The 16,615-nt window shown below is 39.5% G+C and overlaps 1 protein-coding gene across 5 annotated transcripts in view; it reads right to left on the reverse strand.

Moving 5' to 3' along the window:
* Positions 1 to 827: 827 nt before the first annotated feature.
* The window catches only part of SPICE1 (spindle and centriole associated protein 1), a 59,143-nt gene continuing 43,355 nt past the window's right edge, over positions 828 to 16,615 (reverse strand). For 3 of the 5 annotated variants that reach the window (XM_027521930.1, XM_027521853.1, XM_027522082.1), the window contains 7 exons: positions 13,683 to 13,827; positions 12,547 to 12,771; positions 9,839 to 10,329; positions 6,932 to 7,115; positions 4,357 to 4,459; positions 3,497 to 3,584; positions 1,712 to 2,258 (listed from right to left, as the gene is read on the reverse strand). In XM_027521930.1, the coding sequence (XP_027377731.1) occupies positions 2,205 to 2,258; positions 3,497 to 3,584; positions 4,357 to 4,459; positions 6,932 to 7,115; positions 9,839 to 10,329; positions 12,547 to 12,771; positions 13,683 to 13,827 (1,290 nt within the window). In that variant the 3' untranslated portion in view covers positions 1,712 to 2,204. Of the gene's footprint in view, positions 2,259 to 3,496; positions 3,585 to 4,356; positions 4,460 to 6,931; positions 7,116 to 9,838; positions 10,330 to 12,546; positions 12,772 to 13,682; positions 13,828 to 16,615 lie in introns of all 5 variants that reach the window. The other 2 variants (XM_027522013.1, XM_027521770.1) reach the window with 2 other exon arrangements.

Here is a 16,615-nt window from a genome sequence, read left to right on the forward strand (position 1 = left end):
TTATTTAAAAAGACATCAGAGTTTCTTCTTCTTTTTTTTTTTTTTAGGTCTGGGGTAGGGCCCCCAAATTTTCATTTCTAGTAAGTACACCAGGTGATGCTGATGCTGATGGCTGGGGTTCATGTTTCAAGACCCACTGATGCTGTTGGTTCTGAAAGTTGATAAACAGGAGCTAAAAAAGGCAGTTTAACTGTTAATTAAAACCAAATATGCACTAATTTATGATTTGGGGTAATAAATATCTTTATAATGATGTTTCCCAAACTTGGCTATTCACTGGAATCATCTCAGGAGGATTTTCCCCAACCCCCCAGAGATTCCAACTTAATTGGTCTAGAGTGAGGACTGGGAATTGGGAACTTTAGAAGGTCCTCAGATGACTCTAATGGCATCTGAAGTTGAGAAGCATTACTTCAGAAGGCCTACGAAAGAAAGCCTCCTTACTCTGCATCTATTATTACTGGAGCTTTTTCAATCTACTTGTGTATTTTATCAGCAAAAACAAACATTAACAGGATGAAGACTTACATGCCAGTCCCACAGGTTCCCAGTGAGCTACCGGTAAAAGTTCTTTGCATTGTTTCTCAACTCTGACTGCATATGAAATCACCCTAAGTAGCTTTTAAAAATGTCATGCAAAGGCATCTTAGAGGTTGAAAGGAATATAGAGGAAAAAAATAAAGAGTCAACAAGTTGGAGAATATGAAAGAAAATATTGAGTTGGCCAAAAAGTTCAACCCAATCTATGTCAAAATAATGCATTCACAAACCAAGCAGATAACCTGACATTTCAATAATACAAGGAATAACACCAAAATGGTTTGATATGCCAGACAGGGAAAGTATTTATTAAATACCAAGTTTTAAAAAGTGCAATACAGATGGAAGAATCTGCAGTAATGCAAATGCACACAGATGACTTCACATAAATCTAATCAGTGATACCTGTGCTGTCTGAGAAAGTTCCCCCAAGTAGTTTCAATGTGTTTCCCCTTCCCAGTCGCACCTCACTTAGGCTGAGAATTCCTATCATAGAGCCAAGGAGCAGAGACCATGCCAAAACCCAAGTTTAAAATAGCAACCAATATGTGAGCCCAAACAGGTACCTTAAGAAAAATTTACCCTGAAGGTATAGTAGATTATAGGCTGGGGAAATGTGCTAGCAACGTTTTGTACTCAATTCTGTCCCAAACATTAAATAAGCCGTAAATCAATGTTCCTGTACTGAGATATTCAAGCTCAATTGTTATTTATTTAACATACATTACCATAACTAATGTGACATTTTCACATTTGAAGACTATGTAAGAATTTTATAGTGAAGAGAAGACTCTTGAGGGTCCCTTGTATTGCAAGGAGATCAAACCAGTCAATCCTAAAATGTTCATTGGAAGGACTGATGCTGAAGCTGAAGCTCCAGTACTTTGGCCACCTGATGTGAAGAGCTGACTCTTTGGAAAAGACAGCAATGCTAGGAAAGATTGAGGGCAGGAGGAGAAGGGGACCACAGAGGATGAGACGGCATTACTGACTTGATGGACATGAGTTTAAGCAAGCTCTGCACGAGTTGGTGGTGGACAGGGAAGCCTGGTATGGTACAGTCCATGGGATTGAGTCAGGCACAATGAGTGAACTGAACTGAACTGAAGAACTTTATAATATATAAACCACTCTTACCTGCTTAAGCAAATATAAACAAATACTCCCATGCTTACTTTTGAAAACCATACATTTACTTGATAGAAAAAGTGATAGACACAGCAACTTCCCCAAAAAGGGGGTGTTAAATTTTTCTGAAAGCCAGAATTTAGTCACACAGAGGCTTTTTATTGTAAGTTACATGAAAACCAACTTAGTTCTTCAGAAAAAAATAAACAACAATTAAGATATACTAGACCAAAAAATTCTGAATAAAGATGATAAAGATAAAAATATAATACTGAAAAAACCCTTGAATTTATTAGAATACACAATTTTAATTTTCCTCTAGTCAAATTTTATTTACAAGGCTATTTGTCGGAAATCTATTTGAAAAGGCAGAAATTAAAGTAATTGCTTTATTTCTTGGTTCCGTTAGTGCTAATTCACAAGATCTTTGTTAAGTTTTATCTGAAAGAAAAACACAGAAACTTGAAAGCAGGAGCATGGAAAGGGGGAAGTTCAAGAACATATTACTGAAAACAAACTCTACAACTCGACCTCACTTATGACACGTGGGTAGAAAGAGCAAACCAGCCTTCTTCATTTTGTTTCTCAATCTGTTGAACAAAGATGCAAAAAGGCTTTAGAAAGTAATCAGGAGCACAAGACCACTCAAGATTTATAATTACTCATACCAAGTAAAAGAACCAAAGTTACCCTATACCGCTGAATGGTACTAAAAATTATCAATACTGTCAATTTTTATCCTGTAACAGAGACATTCCCAAATATTCCCTGGTCAACAGATCTCCTTATTGGTTTGGGAGGCCTATTTTTTAAAAAAGGATCAATCCAGTATTTTATGCAAGTCATACATACAACTTTTTAAAATAACAAAAAGTTATTTGATCTTGGTAAATTAAATGTTACTAAATTCCAGAAATTAAGGGCAGATTATATAAAATAGTTTACATTAAAGCTCTTTTTAGGATGTAAGAAACAGCAAAGAACAGACAAATCTTCCAGTGCTAGGCAACTGGGCTATCTGAGCCTATCAATTAATTTGGACTATAAATACTCAACACTTACTGAAGCACTCACTATTTGGTCTAATTCCTGAAGCTAGTAATAAGAAGAGCAAAGATGATTGTCCCCCATCAAACAGTTGTTAGCTCACATTTGCAAACGTAATGTTTATGATGTTAAAGTTATCCTCACAATTTGCTATGACCAAACAAAGGAGAGTTATTAATATATTTTGCTGTATTACCAGCACAGAAACATTCCTTTTGCAAAAAATCGGGATACATTGTAAGAAAAGTTTAGTTTCTATATATTCCTGTAATAAATCAGAATACATACAAATATGTAAGACATTTATTAACCGTTTGTGCTGGAACTCTCTAAATGTGGCATGAAACCTCTCTGTGGCACACTGGGGCAGAGTGACAAGGAGAGTGACCAGTGCCAGGGCTCCAGCTATCCCAAGGCCTACAAAGCCACAGCAAGGACCTTGGAAACCAGAACCTCATAAACCCACAGCCCACCCAAGACACCCCTGTGTGTCTTGCCACACTATTTAGAATGCTCTGCAGGAAACAATAACGTCCATCTTTGTTGCAATCATTGAATTGCATTCTATTCCTCAGTTACCCTAGAAAACAAAAGAAGTGCATGCTTGCTTTTTCTAATGAAGGTGAATTAGTGTTTCTTTTCTTCTGAGCATTGTATATTATCTTTAAGATAACAGGAATAATAATTAAGCACGACCATTGCCAAATCAACCACCTTCCACTCTACACACTTTGCCCTCCGAACCTCTACGCACATTTCACAATTACACTTTATCATATACCTTTGCTCTTGGATTAAGAGGTGTCAAGCGCCCACTTCCTGAGGTGGCATTTAAAGGAGAACAAGAATTACTAGCAGCCCCTGAAGATCTATGTAAGAGAAAAAAAAAAAAAAAAAGAAAAAGTGAGAGAGTAATCTATCATTATTAACCTTTAAAAATGATACAAGACACAATTCTCAATATTGCCAAGAGCTTGAAATGGAATGGCTGACTTAAATCCAAATGAGGTAAATTATTTGTAACACATTTTTACCAACCTAAGCCTTGTTTTAATTAGTAGATTTTCCTTTTTGGAGTATTTTTAGGTTTACAGAAAGACTGAATGAAATGTATAAAGACCATTACACTACCATACAGATAAGTTTTTAACATTAAAAGAGGAAGTACAGATGTGGAGGGGTGGGGGACAAGGCCGAAGTCATGGAAGAGTAATGAGACTTGGAGCAGTATAGTGGTAGCATGTAGAGTGGATACAGAGAGCCAGGCACATCCTCATTTACCAGCCACATGTCCCATTTAAGCAAACCACCCAATTAGCTGTATGAGCTTTGGTTTCACTTACTGTAAAGAACAAAATACTACTGCTCAATTTATCCACACTGTCACATATTACCTCCAGATTTTGTAACCCATAAAGTGCTCCACATATGTGCCATTATCCCATTTTTGTTTCAATAACCAACCCAATGTTTTTCTACTTAATGAAGGATTTTTCCTCACTCCTTTTCCCTGCCCTCCAAATTCTCCTCCCCAATCACTTGATTTTCTCTACATGAGTAAATCTATCTGAATCTAAGTCAGATTATATTATTTTCAAAAAAAGCATGAAACACAAACCATGCTTTTGATTTTAACCCTACCTTCTTGAATTTAGCCCACTAGTAGGAGAGTCAGTACTGCATTTTGAGCTTTCTGGGGCTTCTGCTCCAGGAATAGACACCTCAATTGTCCTCTTTCCTCCTTCTATAATATAAAAATAAACATTAGTTACATTACCTTTCATTACAATGAAAATTAAAATTTAACTTGATTTCTGTCTTACTGCAAATTTTACATTATAAATTTGAGGGTTCTGTCTATATTTTTATTATAATGGCCCACAAATACACTTCAAGGTGTTTTTTAAAAACAAACTGTGAGACAAAAAATTGTAGTTACTAGTGTCAATTCAGGAGCATGCCAGTTCTTAGAGAGACAAAATCTTCAGACAAGTGGTATCATGTCAGATCCTCAAGTGAAAAACAGAAATTAAGACCTATCCTAAAGAACAAGAGATCCTGGTTAGAGCTGCTTATCTAAAGCTTTCCAAAAAAAAGGAAAAAGAAAATTTCTGGAGTTATGCAGTAAAACTACATCTTCTAAATCTATTACATTACTGCCATTACTGAAGACATTAAATTTGGAGGGGAAAGTTGGCTGAAGAGTTCATATGGCCAATGGCAACTATAATTATGTACATTTTCAATATTTCAGTAGATAATCAGTCAACAAATATTTACTAAATATCTACTCATGAAAGGCTCAGCCAATGCTCCTGTGAATCACTGCTTAAAACTAGTGCTTTCTGGGATTTAAGAGTAATGACACTCTTTCAATTTTACAACATTTTCCTTGGTTACCCTAGAAAACAAAAGAGGTTCTTCATGGCAAATGATTTATTTTTATCTTTATCATTATAGTCCACAGAGGTTCCTGTGAAACCAAGAATTTCACTTAAGAATACCTTAGACAAACAAGCACTGGAATAGAAAGAACAAGGCTGCAAATCTACCAATTTGCTTTAGAACTTCAGACAAATCACTCAACCTCTTTGTGTCTCGATTTACTTATTTATCAAAGAGTTGTATCAGCTTTGTCTGCTCTGAGCGGTGTCAAAAACTAAATGAGCCAACAAAAAGGAAAGTATTACCCTCAAAGAACTACTGAAATAGATGTCTCATTTTATCACAAGATTATTCTTAAGAGTGATCTGCTTTATTTTTCTTCACTATACTTGGCATTAACTGACAGTGTCTCATATATTTATTTATTTGTATTGTCTGCTCCCCAACTGGAACCCTGGTGTAGTCAAGCCGGGCGGGAACTTGTCCTGTTCGATGCAGTATCCCCAGTGCCCAGAACACAGTGGCACATAGTTGGTATTCATAGACATTGAGCGATTTCACTTATGTATTCTAGTCAGAAGTTGCCTCTAGACTTTCTGACTGTGAAGAACAGTAGACAAGGCTGTAAGGTGAAAGGAGCCCAGAATAAACAAAGAGGAAGGGCCTTAAGGAAATGCACTATCCACCACTTTCTAGTACTTTCCAAATCACTCTGTTTTCTGGGTCTGTTAAGTGTCAAAAAGGAAATAACTCTGAGAGTAAAAGTCTTATTGGTAGGTCCTTTAAAGGCAACCTACTTCAACCAGCCACTGCTGCTGCTGCCGCTAAGTCGCTTCAGTCGTGTCCGACTCTGTACAACCCCATAAACAGCAGCCCACCAGGCTCCCCCGTCCCTGGGATTCTCCAGGCAAGAACACTGGAGTGGGGTGCCATTTCCTATTCCAATGCATGAAAGTGAAAAGTGAAAGTGAAGTCGCTCAGTTGTGTCCGACTCTTAGCGACCCCGTGGACTGCAGCCTACCAGGCTCCTCCGTCCATGGGATTTTCCAGGCAAGAGTACTGGAGTGGGGTGCCATTGCCCTTTCCGTCAACCAGCCACAGGACGTAGGAATCTTTAAAACAGCATTGCCTGAACACCTCAGGGAGCACAACACTTACTGATACAGAGCTTTGTCTTTTCCTGACACTTAGAACCTTCTCTGTATACCAGGCCCAATTAGTCTCTCTGGAATCTTTATGCAGCTCTACCCCTTAAGGGTCTTAATAATTCAATTTTTGGCTAAAGAGCAACTTGAGGTCTACTTTGTTTCATCAGTATCTTTTAGAATGTGATCACTATGACAACTAATTTTTCAGTTATATTTCTATTGTTTAGAATTCCCTCTAGCATTCCACATCTCCTAAATGTAACAATGAATACAAAGTTTAACTTACAAATGAAAATGTTTTAAAGGCTTTCACAGAATAATAACTTGTAATTTGTTGTTCATGAAATTCTAAATGATCATTTTGATCGTCATGTTTATAATTAGCTGCAGCATATGCCATAAATTAATCATGTACTGTAACTGATCCCATTTACATGGAGGGCAACTTAGGAACTCAGACACCAAAGATGGACTGCAGGCACCATGGATAGCTTTCCAGAAGCTAGAGTGGAGACTGGCCTTCTGGTCCCATTTCTGTCACTGAGTTCTGTTTCTTTCTATATACAATTGAAGCCCCTGAAATACATGGGCTTGAAACTTCCTTTAGCTAAACATACACTCATAGACAAGAAAGTGAAAGTTTCCATGCATCTAAGCTTTTAAATTATGAATCTGTGACTAACCAGCCCATGCTCTGAGAGGCGACTGCACAGGTGATACTGGTGGAGAGGAAGGATTCAAGCCAAGAAGCTTCTGCTGCTCTATTAACTGCAAGAGTTTTCCACGAGCCTCCATACTCTGTCGATTCAGTTCTGCAATCCGTTCCTCCATGCTACTTGGTGTCAGAGGTTGCACTGCTGGAAAAGTCTTAAAAAACAAAAAAAAGACACAGACTCCATGTTAAAAATAATCCAAACAATTCTTACTTTTTGTAAAAATAAACTTTTCCTCTAAGAGCCAGCAAATTAGTATTCATAGTCCTTGCTCGGAGAAGGCAATGGCGACCCACTCCAGTACTCTTGCCTGGAAAATCCCACGGGTGGAGGAGCCTGGTGGGCTGCCGTCTATGGGGTCGCACAGAGTCGGACATGACTGAAGCAACTTAGCAGCAGCAGCAGCAGCAGTCCTTGCTACATGCAAACTTGAATAATAGGCAAACAGTAACAGAATTTACAGATCTCTTAATTTAAAAATAAAGGCTAAAGTGGAGGGATATTTATCCTTCTAATATCAGTACCACATAAGCCTTCTAGTCCCTCTGTCCATGTAGAGTGACTGTGGGACAAAGCAAAGCTTTCCTGCATTTCTTAGTGTTTGCTGAGCTGCACAAAGACCACATAAGCAAGATACTTCTCCCAGTGATTGGCTTCTAAGTAATCCCTATTTAAAGACAGGTCTGGGGTTTGAATCATAATATACACAAGAGGTTCTGTTGTAGTTGAAACAGATGATTCTATAATCATAATCTTCATGCACCGTGAGCTATTTGGCAAAGATTTCTAGGAATCAAATCACTCCTTCTGACCACACATCAGCCCTCCCAGGCTGCTTTTGGCCTGAGATACCTGATTTCAGAAGGTTGGTGACTGTAAAAGAGTATGGGAGGTAAGAGTAAGAAGAAGCCACTCAAGAAATATCACGAAAGTTTGATGTGAAAATTCCTGAAAGAAATGTATATGTTACTCTTAAGTATTTCATTTCGTTAAATATGTCCCTTTGAGGGAAAAACAGCTCCTAATAGGAGTCACTAATTTGCAGTTTACACTCATTAGTTAAAAAAGAGACAGTAAAATAGTATGAATTAAAAATCACTCAGTAATTCTGATTATATCAAAAAGAGTAGTGAACACAATAAAACTACATTCTCCTCTCTTGCCTGATTGTTATCCCAGTGGGAAAAGGGGGTAAGCTCAATTTTTAATTCTGTGGTCTTTTTAAAACCAAGAGTTGCCTGCTTCAAATAATCTTCAAAACTCTGCAAAAACAGAAATGTTTCCATTGACTAGAACTGAGACAGTGTGTATCGATGACCGCAGCCCACTCCTGATCTCCTTCTTGGCTTCTTCTGCCAGTCCCTTATGATGGCTGTTTCTGTGACTCGATACTCACATTCCTCCTGAGCCAGAGCTGACAGAGATGGCCCTCACCTCCACTCTCTCCCAACCTTCTTCATAGGAATCCTCAATCCACTGCTGCTAAAACCCTTATGGAAGCCATCACTATGGATCCCTTAATCCATGAAGCTGGCCAGCTCCTTTCTACGGCCTCGTCCCCATCGGAACACTCAGAGGTGCCACCCTGGCTTCGTGGCAAGGTAAAAAGAAGTCTCTCCCATCACTGGGATCAGCATAAAGGCATGTTTCACAATTGGAACTTAGAGTCCCTTTTCTCCCCATAAGCAAGGCAATGAAGGTTTACACTGCCAGGTCAGCCCACAGTGTACTTAACTTACAAAATTTCAGCACAACAGTATGTAGACTTTTTCTTTTTTTTTGGTCTTTTTTAAAAAAATTAACTTACTTTTTATTGAAGGATAATTGCTTTACAGACTTTTGCTGTTTTCTGTCAAGCCTCAACAAGAATCAGCCATAGGTATACATATATCCTTTCCCTTTTGAAACTCGCTCCCATCTCCCTCCCCACCCAACCCCTCTAGGTTGATACAGAGCCCCTGTTTGAGTTTCCTGAGCCATACAGCAGATTCCTGGTGGCTATCTATTTTACATATGGTAGTGTAAGTTTCCATGTTACTCTTTCCATACATCTCACCCTCTCCTCCCCTCTCCCCATGTCCATAAGTCTATTCTCTATGTCTGTTTCTCCACTGTGCCCTATAAATAAATTCTTCAGAACCATTTTTCTAGATTCTGTACATATGTGTTAGAATATGATATTCATCTTTCTCTTTCTGACTCATTTCACTCTGTACAATAGGTTTTAGGTTCATCCATCTCATTAGAACTGACTCAAATGTGTTCAGTGTGTAGACTTTTGCTCCTCAAAACGTAATCCTCAGACCAATATCATTTGAAACTTATTAGGAATGCACAGGTTCTACCTCAGACCCACTCAATCAGAGACTGCATGTTAGCAAGATCCCCAGATAATTCATATACATAAAAGTCTGACTTCAATAATTCTTTAAAACATCATTTCCATAGGAGAATGCATTGTGTCCTAAGAAATTAACTACTCATGAGTTGAGGGCCAACTACATGCAACTCTCTTTTATGAGCCCCTTTGAGAGTAAAAATGATTTCAATTAAAATGCAGTTGTGTGGCAAACGTTCAAAACATATTTATTCTACATTGTATATTAAAAATTTCATTCCTAGCTTAATTTTAGCTTTTCTACCCATTTTACTTTTGTCCTATTTTCCTCGTTCATTTCCCCATTTAAATTTTATGTCCTCTTCTAATGTGTGTGGGACATAAACTGATAAATAACCTCTACTTATTCTGTGATGAGGACATGACAAAGCATAAGCCCTCTAGCACCAGCCTCAAAGATATCCAGGGTCATTTCTAGATGCTCCAGTAATAAACTTAAATTCCCATACATCTGGAGTCGATCCTTAACTGGTACTCACAGCCATCGTGTCGCTGGCATGACTTGTCTCCTGTCTGTTAAACTCCCGAAGTCCGTCCCCTTGTTCTCCCCCTGGACCAATAATATTATTCAGATGTGCCCTGATGGCTGAATTCTGCAGGGTCAACTCCGCAATTCGTGCCATGATGTCCTTTCTCTGTATTAACGTCTCATTTGTTCTAAGCTGCTGCCCGTCTCCCAGCACCAGGGGTTCTTCTGAGAGTGTGGGGTTTCTTGATTGCTGCATGCTTGACTGGGAACTGCAGAGAGGCTGTGAGAGGCTAACAAAAGGAGCCTGGGTTTTGCTCTGCGAGTCTTCTCCCATGTGAGAGGCCCTCCACCTCTGAGTGAAGAGGTGACTCTCGTCACTTGAGTTCTGAATGTCTGCGCCAACAGGTAAGGTCTTCTTTTCCCAATTTTGTTCCTTTTCAATTATTTCCACGGTCGGAGGAATTCGTGGAGCAGGACGAGTTTGAACAGTCCTCCTCAATACTGCAGATATGGTTAGAACACAATAAACATGTACTGTTGAGCCACAGTTGGCACTATGGTCATCTTATGAGCTCCCCCCCACTTAGAAGTTAGCATTTGAGAAGCATTTCAAAGGAAGGATTTGGTTTCTGAATGTCTCAATTATTTTAACAGGGAATATACCAGCAATACTACTCCTAATAATCAAGTACAGAGTCTTTTATAATCCTTGGAGCTTTATCAACAACCTTGTGAAAAACCATCTACCTAGTTCACATTTTAACACATACATTAACTCATATCTGGGAATCCTGGGGGGAGTATAGACACATAATGTAAACTAAAGATGGATGAGGAAGTATCTCTGAAGAAGTAAAGTTTTTATTTACCTTTTTGCTTTGTGTTTTGGGAGGTTTTTTTGGCTACTCTACATGTGGATCTTAGTACCCCAATCAGGAGTCAAACCTGCAGCCCCTGCATTAGGAGCACAGAGTCGTAACCACTGGACCCCAGGGAAGTCCCAAGAAGTGACACTTAAATGATTACATATGTGGCAGAGAGTGGAGCAAAGAACATTACAATCAGAGATAACAACATATGTGAAGGCCCCAAAATAGGAAAGAGGAAAGAAAGGAGGCCAGTCTGGCTGTGGCATACCAACAACAGAGCATCGGGGAATACAGTATATAAGACTAGAGAAGCATGCAGGGGCCATTTCTCACAGAGCTTTTTAAGCCATGTTAGAAATTTTATAATTTAATCCAAGAGCAATGAAATCTGGAGGTTTGTCCACAACTCAATTTACATAATTTACATTTACTAAATGCTATAGAAATTAGAAGGTCCAGGAGGAGAAGTAGGGAGACCAGCAAGCAACCATAATAGTCAAGAAGAAAGATGATGGTAGCTTTGACTAAGGTATGTTGGCTATGAAGAAGGAGAGAAGTAGACACATCCGAGAAATGTCTTGGCAACCAAACTGCAAGTGATGCACTGAAAGCAAGAAGTGAGTGAAAATGCAGGGAAAATGTGATGCTGTTTGGTGAGATGGAGCCCATCAGGAGAACAGATTTAGGGGAAGGAGGATTATCAAGAATTGTTTTGAACATGCTAAGCTTAAGGTACCTATATATCCATCCAAGGAGATGAAACATAGTTCAGATACTCAAGAGATCATCTAGGCAAAGATCTAAAACTGGAGGTCACTGGCATATAGAAGGTATTGGAAGCCACAAGAACAAGTGAGATTATTTAAACAGAAAGAATAGTAAGAGAAGAAACCAGTATCATGACATGAAGAACTTAACATTTAGAGTCAGGTAAAAGCTTTATTTGCTTGGGCTCCAAAATCACTGCAAACAGTGACTGCAGCCATGAAATTAAAAGACACTGGCTCCTTGGAAGAAAAGCTATGACCAACCTAGACAGCATATTAAAAAGCAGAGACATCACTTGGCCAACAAAGGCCCATAGTCAAAGCTATGGTTTTTCCAGTATCATGTACGAATGTGAGAGCTGGACCATAAAGGAGACTAAGCACTGAAGAACTGAGGCTTTCAAACTGAGGTGCAGGAGAAGACTCTTGAGAGTTCCCTGGAGAGCAAGGAAATCAGTCAGTCCTAAAGGAAATCAGTCAGTTCTAAACAAAATCAATCCTGACTATTCATTGGAAGGAATGATGCTCAAACTCCAATACTTTGGCCACCTGATGCAAAGAGCCAACGCATTAGAAAAGGCCCTGATGCTGGGAAGACTGAAAGCAGGAAAAGGGGACAACAGAGGACGAGATGACATCACTGACTCAATGGACATGAGTTTGAGCAAGCTCTGGGAGATGGGGAAGGACAGGGAAGCCTGGCATGCTGCAGTCCATAGGGTCGCAAAGAGTCAGATGCGACTGAGCGACTGAACAACAATACCCCTGGACCATCCAGACAAATGGGATACCCCCTTACTCTGCATTTCATTGCTGAGGACTTGGTCCTTTGATCTGAGTTTAACTGACATTTACAATGCCTGATGGAACAGATACATAATGAAATTCACTGTCACATTTCACCATAGGTATAATGCACATGGTATAAACCACTCTGAAAAACTCTCCTTCAGCTAAAAGGTTATATATGGTCATCAGTATCTTTTCAAATTCTGTTTATGAGGGAACAATGAACATATTGTATGACATATATGAAGCAAAGAAAAACAACTGCCATATAACTTTAGAAGAAGCCTGCTTACCGTCCTGCAAAGGAGAGAATTCCGAGTTGCTCTTCTGCCTGGGCGGTGTTAGCAACACTGCTGGCTCAAATATATGTCCTGGAAGACTGCTGGCCAGGTTCCCACTTTCTGGAGGGTTTGGCACCTGAGACAGTTTCACAGGCAAATCTTCCTGTGGGAACTCAACCACATCTTCTCCTCTGAACATCAATGGCATGGAGACACTAGCATTTACGGCTGGGTCCTCTGAAGATGAGAGGCTATTAGTACTCAAAGGAGTTATGAGCACACTTCAGGCATTTAGACTTAGGTGCATTTCCACAGAGGGCAAAATCACGTGGCCTCTGGAGTCCTCACTTTCTAGTCCACACCCTCACTGAGCAGCCACTCAGGGGCCAAGCTCCTGTGATGCCAGCACTGGGAGGAAGTGGCTATTTTGGAGAAAAGCACTGCCCTTGAAGATCTGCCCTCGCCATTGAGTTTACCTCATGCAAGTTAAATTTTAGAGTCAGCCACTTCTAAGAAAACACTCCTAAATACATAAAACTCTTTCTAAACAGAGACATACATCAAAATAAAAAACAAAAAATGCTCAGTGTCCTATTCGGCCCACGACGTATGACGGTGGCACACAAGGTGAAGAAAGGCTTTGAAAGCATCACCATGAATGAACTAAGGTCATGAATTTCTGAAATTCAGTATTTTTTTCTTCTCAAGACCATCTCTTCCCCTCCCAAACCGGGGGTACCCTAATTAAAGGTGCTGGCACTAAATTCCCACATGTCTAGGAAGCTAGTTGTGTTACTTTCTATTTGTGTGACTTTATTAAGTTACCAACCCTCTCTCCAAGCCTTAGTTTTCTCATCTAAAAAATGGGGATAACAATGACACTATCTCATAAGACTGAGTGAAGAATTCTTTTGAAAATTAAATGAGAGCTATATTATGAGAATTAAATGAGATAATACATGTAAAACACTCTAAAAGAACCTGGGATAGAGCAAGTATCCAATAAATATTAGCTGGAATAAATATGGCAAATGTAATGGTGATAATACTATCTATCCATGAACAGACAATAGCTAGATACAGATTTACAGTTTTGTTTTCTCTGAAAGTATTTTAATGCTCATCTGGAATAGTAGGATTCTTCTCACCTGGATTATCTATATGTCTCTGACTTGTGGCTCCCCTTTCTAAGGCCTGACTTTCTTTGTTACTTATCACAGGACAGTTCTTAATGGCATGTGTGAGTGATATAAGCTGCTCATCTGTTGTGATCATGTACTGCTGAAGTCTCGCCTAGAGAAAAATGAACAAAATAATATCATTGGCTTATCAGACAGCAAATCACCTAGGTGTGTATATCTACATCATTGTTTTAAATACTCTGGGAATTTCAGACTTTTATTCATATACTAAAATCATGCATTCATGAAAATATATAATTATAAACATTTTTTTAAATTTCTTGATAGAAGAATGGTTAAATACACCATGGAATATTATTAATTAATAAATACACTGCTACAACAGTAAGAATGAACCTTTTCATAGGGCTTTCAATTTATAAAATCTCTTTTATAATAGAGTTTATACCTATTGACTGATGATGATACCTACTGACTCTTAAGCTACTCAAAAGACCAAGGAGGAAACTCAACAGAATATTATTCAGGTATTTAAACTGATAAACATAAGCATTATAAAAATGTATGGTAATATATACAAAATAGTGTTAAGAGATTATATATATGTATATGTGTATTATATTACAGTTGACACTTGAACTAGACAGGGTTCCAGGGGCATCAACACTCTGTACAGGGAAAATTCATGTATAACTACCACTGGCCCTCCATATTCAAGGTTCTGCATCCATAGATTCCACTACAGCCACAGACTGTAGTACTGTAGTACATACATATTGAAAAAGCTTCACATATAAGTGAACCAGCACAGTTCCAACTGGTGCAGTTTAAGGATCAACTGTACATATACAAAGAGACATACACAGCTCCAACATGAACAGACATTTGCTAAACGCCAGGTGTGGTCAGAAGTCAGAAGTATTATTAGTAGGACTGTTGAATGATATATAATAAACATTTTTATATCTGTCCAAATTTTTCCCAAAACCCACATCACATATCCGATAGCTCACTCAACATCTCCATGAGGAACTCACATAGGCTTCTCAAACTTAAAATACAAAAAACCAAACTCCTCCTAAACATTCCCGCCTCATCCATAACAACTCCATTCTTCTAACTGCTCAGGCCAAAACTCTGCCTCTTCTTTCACATCTTCTCCTTCACTCCATATCCTGTCCATCAGCAAATCCTTGGGGTTGACTTCATCAGAATTTGGTTACTTTTCACAACCTATCCCACTTACAACCTCAACCAAGCTGCCATGTCTCACCCGAATTATTCTGGACTCCTGTCTGTAATGTTCTGCTTCTGTGTTTGACCACCTACAGTCAGGTCCTTCACTGATCCCAACCTGCGCCCTGGAGCACCAGTACGGACTCACGGGGGCACCACAGGACGTTTCTAAATTCTCAAGGGAACTGCTGATGCTCAACATCTGTCAGGTACTAGTGACCTACTAGCTCGAAGTGTTCACAGATTCAACATTAGATCAAGATACACTCCTTTTGATGATACCATATCTTCCTAAGGCTGAGTTTTCAGTAGCTGCTGTGCTAAAAAAGCAACACTGCATAAAAATAATTATGGAACAGGAAATATGAGTGATGGTGTTCAATATGATTCCAGGCTATGAGAAGCTGTACAATGCCCAATAGGTATACATATTCCATTACTAAATAACTGTGGTTATTAATCATGAATAAAAAAAGACTTTTTCTATCAGTTTTCATGTATTATTTTTTTCACACAGCATCTAAGTTGTTGATGCACAAATACTTACTGAGTTGTTTGACACTAACTACTTAGTATATGGAGCTGCTGGGTATTTCTCTGGCCTAGGGGTGTCCTGAGACACTAAAGGGAAAAGTGAAGTCGCTCAGTCATATCCGACTCTTTGCGACCCCATGGACTGTAGCCTACCGGGCTCCTCTGTCCAGTGGGATTTTCCCGGCAAAGGTACTGGAGTGGGTTGCCATTTCCTTCTCCATCCTGAGACACTAAGGTCACCATAAACAGAGACAGGGTGGTGATCTCTGATCTAATTTCAAAACAGCCGCCCAGACTGATTCTCTTAAAACTGAGTTAGATCACATTTCTGCCCAAATCCCTTTTGTGGTTTTCTATTTCATTCACAACAAAAGTCCAAGCCCTCACCCAGCCTGCAGGGCCCCTGTGATCTGACTTCCCTGCTCCCGTCTCCTCCTGTGCTCCCTCTCCCACATCCCACTCCTGCCACCCTGGTCTCCTTGGTGGCTTTTGAGCTCAACAGCCATGCTCCCACCTCAGGACCTAAGCCCTTGCTGCTCCTCTGCAGTGAATGCTCTTCGCTTAGCTATTGGCAGGCTCGCTCTCTCATCTCCTCAGACAGACATGTCCTGTCCCATTTATACCCTCCCATCCCAGACACTTCCCATCCCTCTTACTAGCTTTCTTTTTCTTTATAATACATAATAAGCATCTAACTAACAATACACTTCACTTTTTAGGGGGCAGAGTTAATTTAGAATGTAAGTTCCTTGAGGACCTAGATTTTTTGTGTCATTCACTACTCTATTTCCTGCACCTAGAACAGTGCCAGATACACAGTAAGTGCTCAATAAAGATTTGCTGAACATATTAGTACACTTTAAAAGTGCCTATCTTCCTAAGAGAATTGAAAACATATGCTCGCACAAGTGGGGCTTCCTAGGTGTGAGTTTGGGTGAGCTCCAGGAGTTGGTGATGGACAGGGAGGCTTGGCGTGCTGCAATTCATGGGGTCACAAAGAGTCGGACACGACTCAGCGACTGAACTGAACTGAACTGAGGTGTCACTAGTGGTAAAGAACCCACCTGCCAATATAGGCGATGTAAGAGACATGGGTTTGATCCCTGGGTTGGGAAGATCCCCTGGAGGAAGGCATGGCAACCCACTTCACTATTCTCGCCTGGAAAATC

Source organism: Bos indicus x Bos taurus, chromosome 1 (genome assembly GCF_003369695.1).
Source record: "Bos indicus x Bos taurus breed Angus x Brahman F1 hybrid chromosome 1, Bos_hybrid_MaternalHap_v2.0, whole genome shotgun sequence".
Lineage (NCBI taxonomy): Eukaryota > Metazoa > Chordata > Mammalia > Artiodactyla > Bovidae > Bos > Bos indicus x Bos taurus.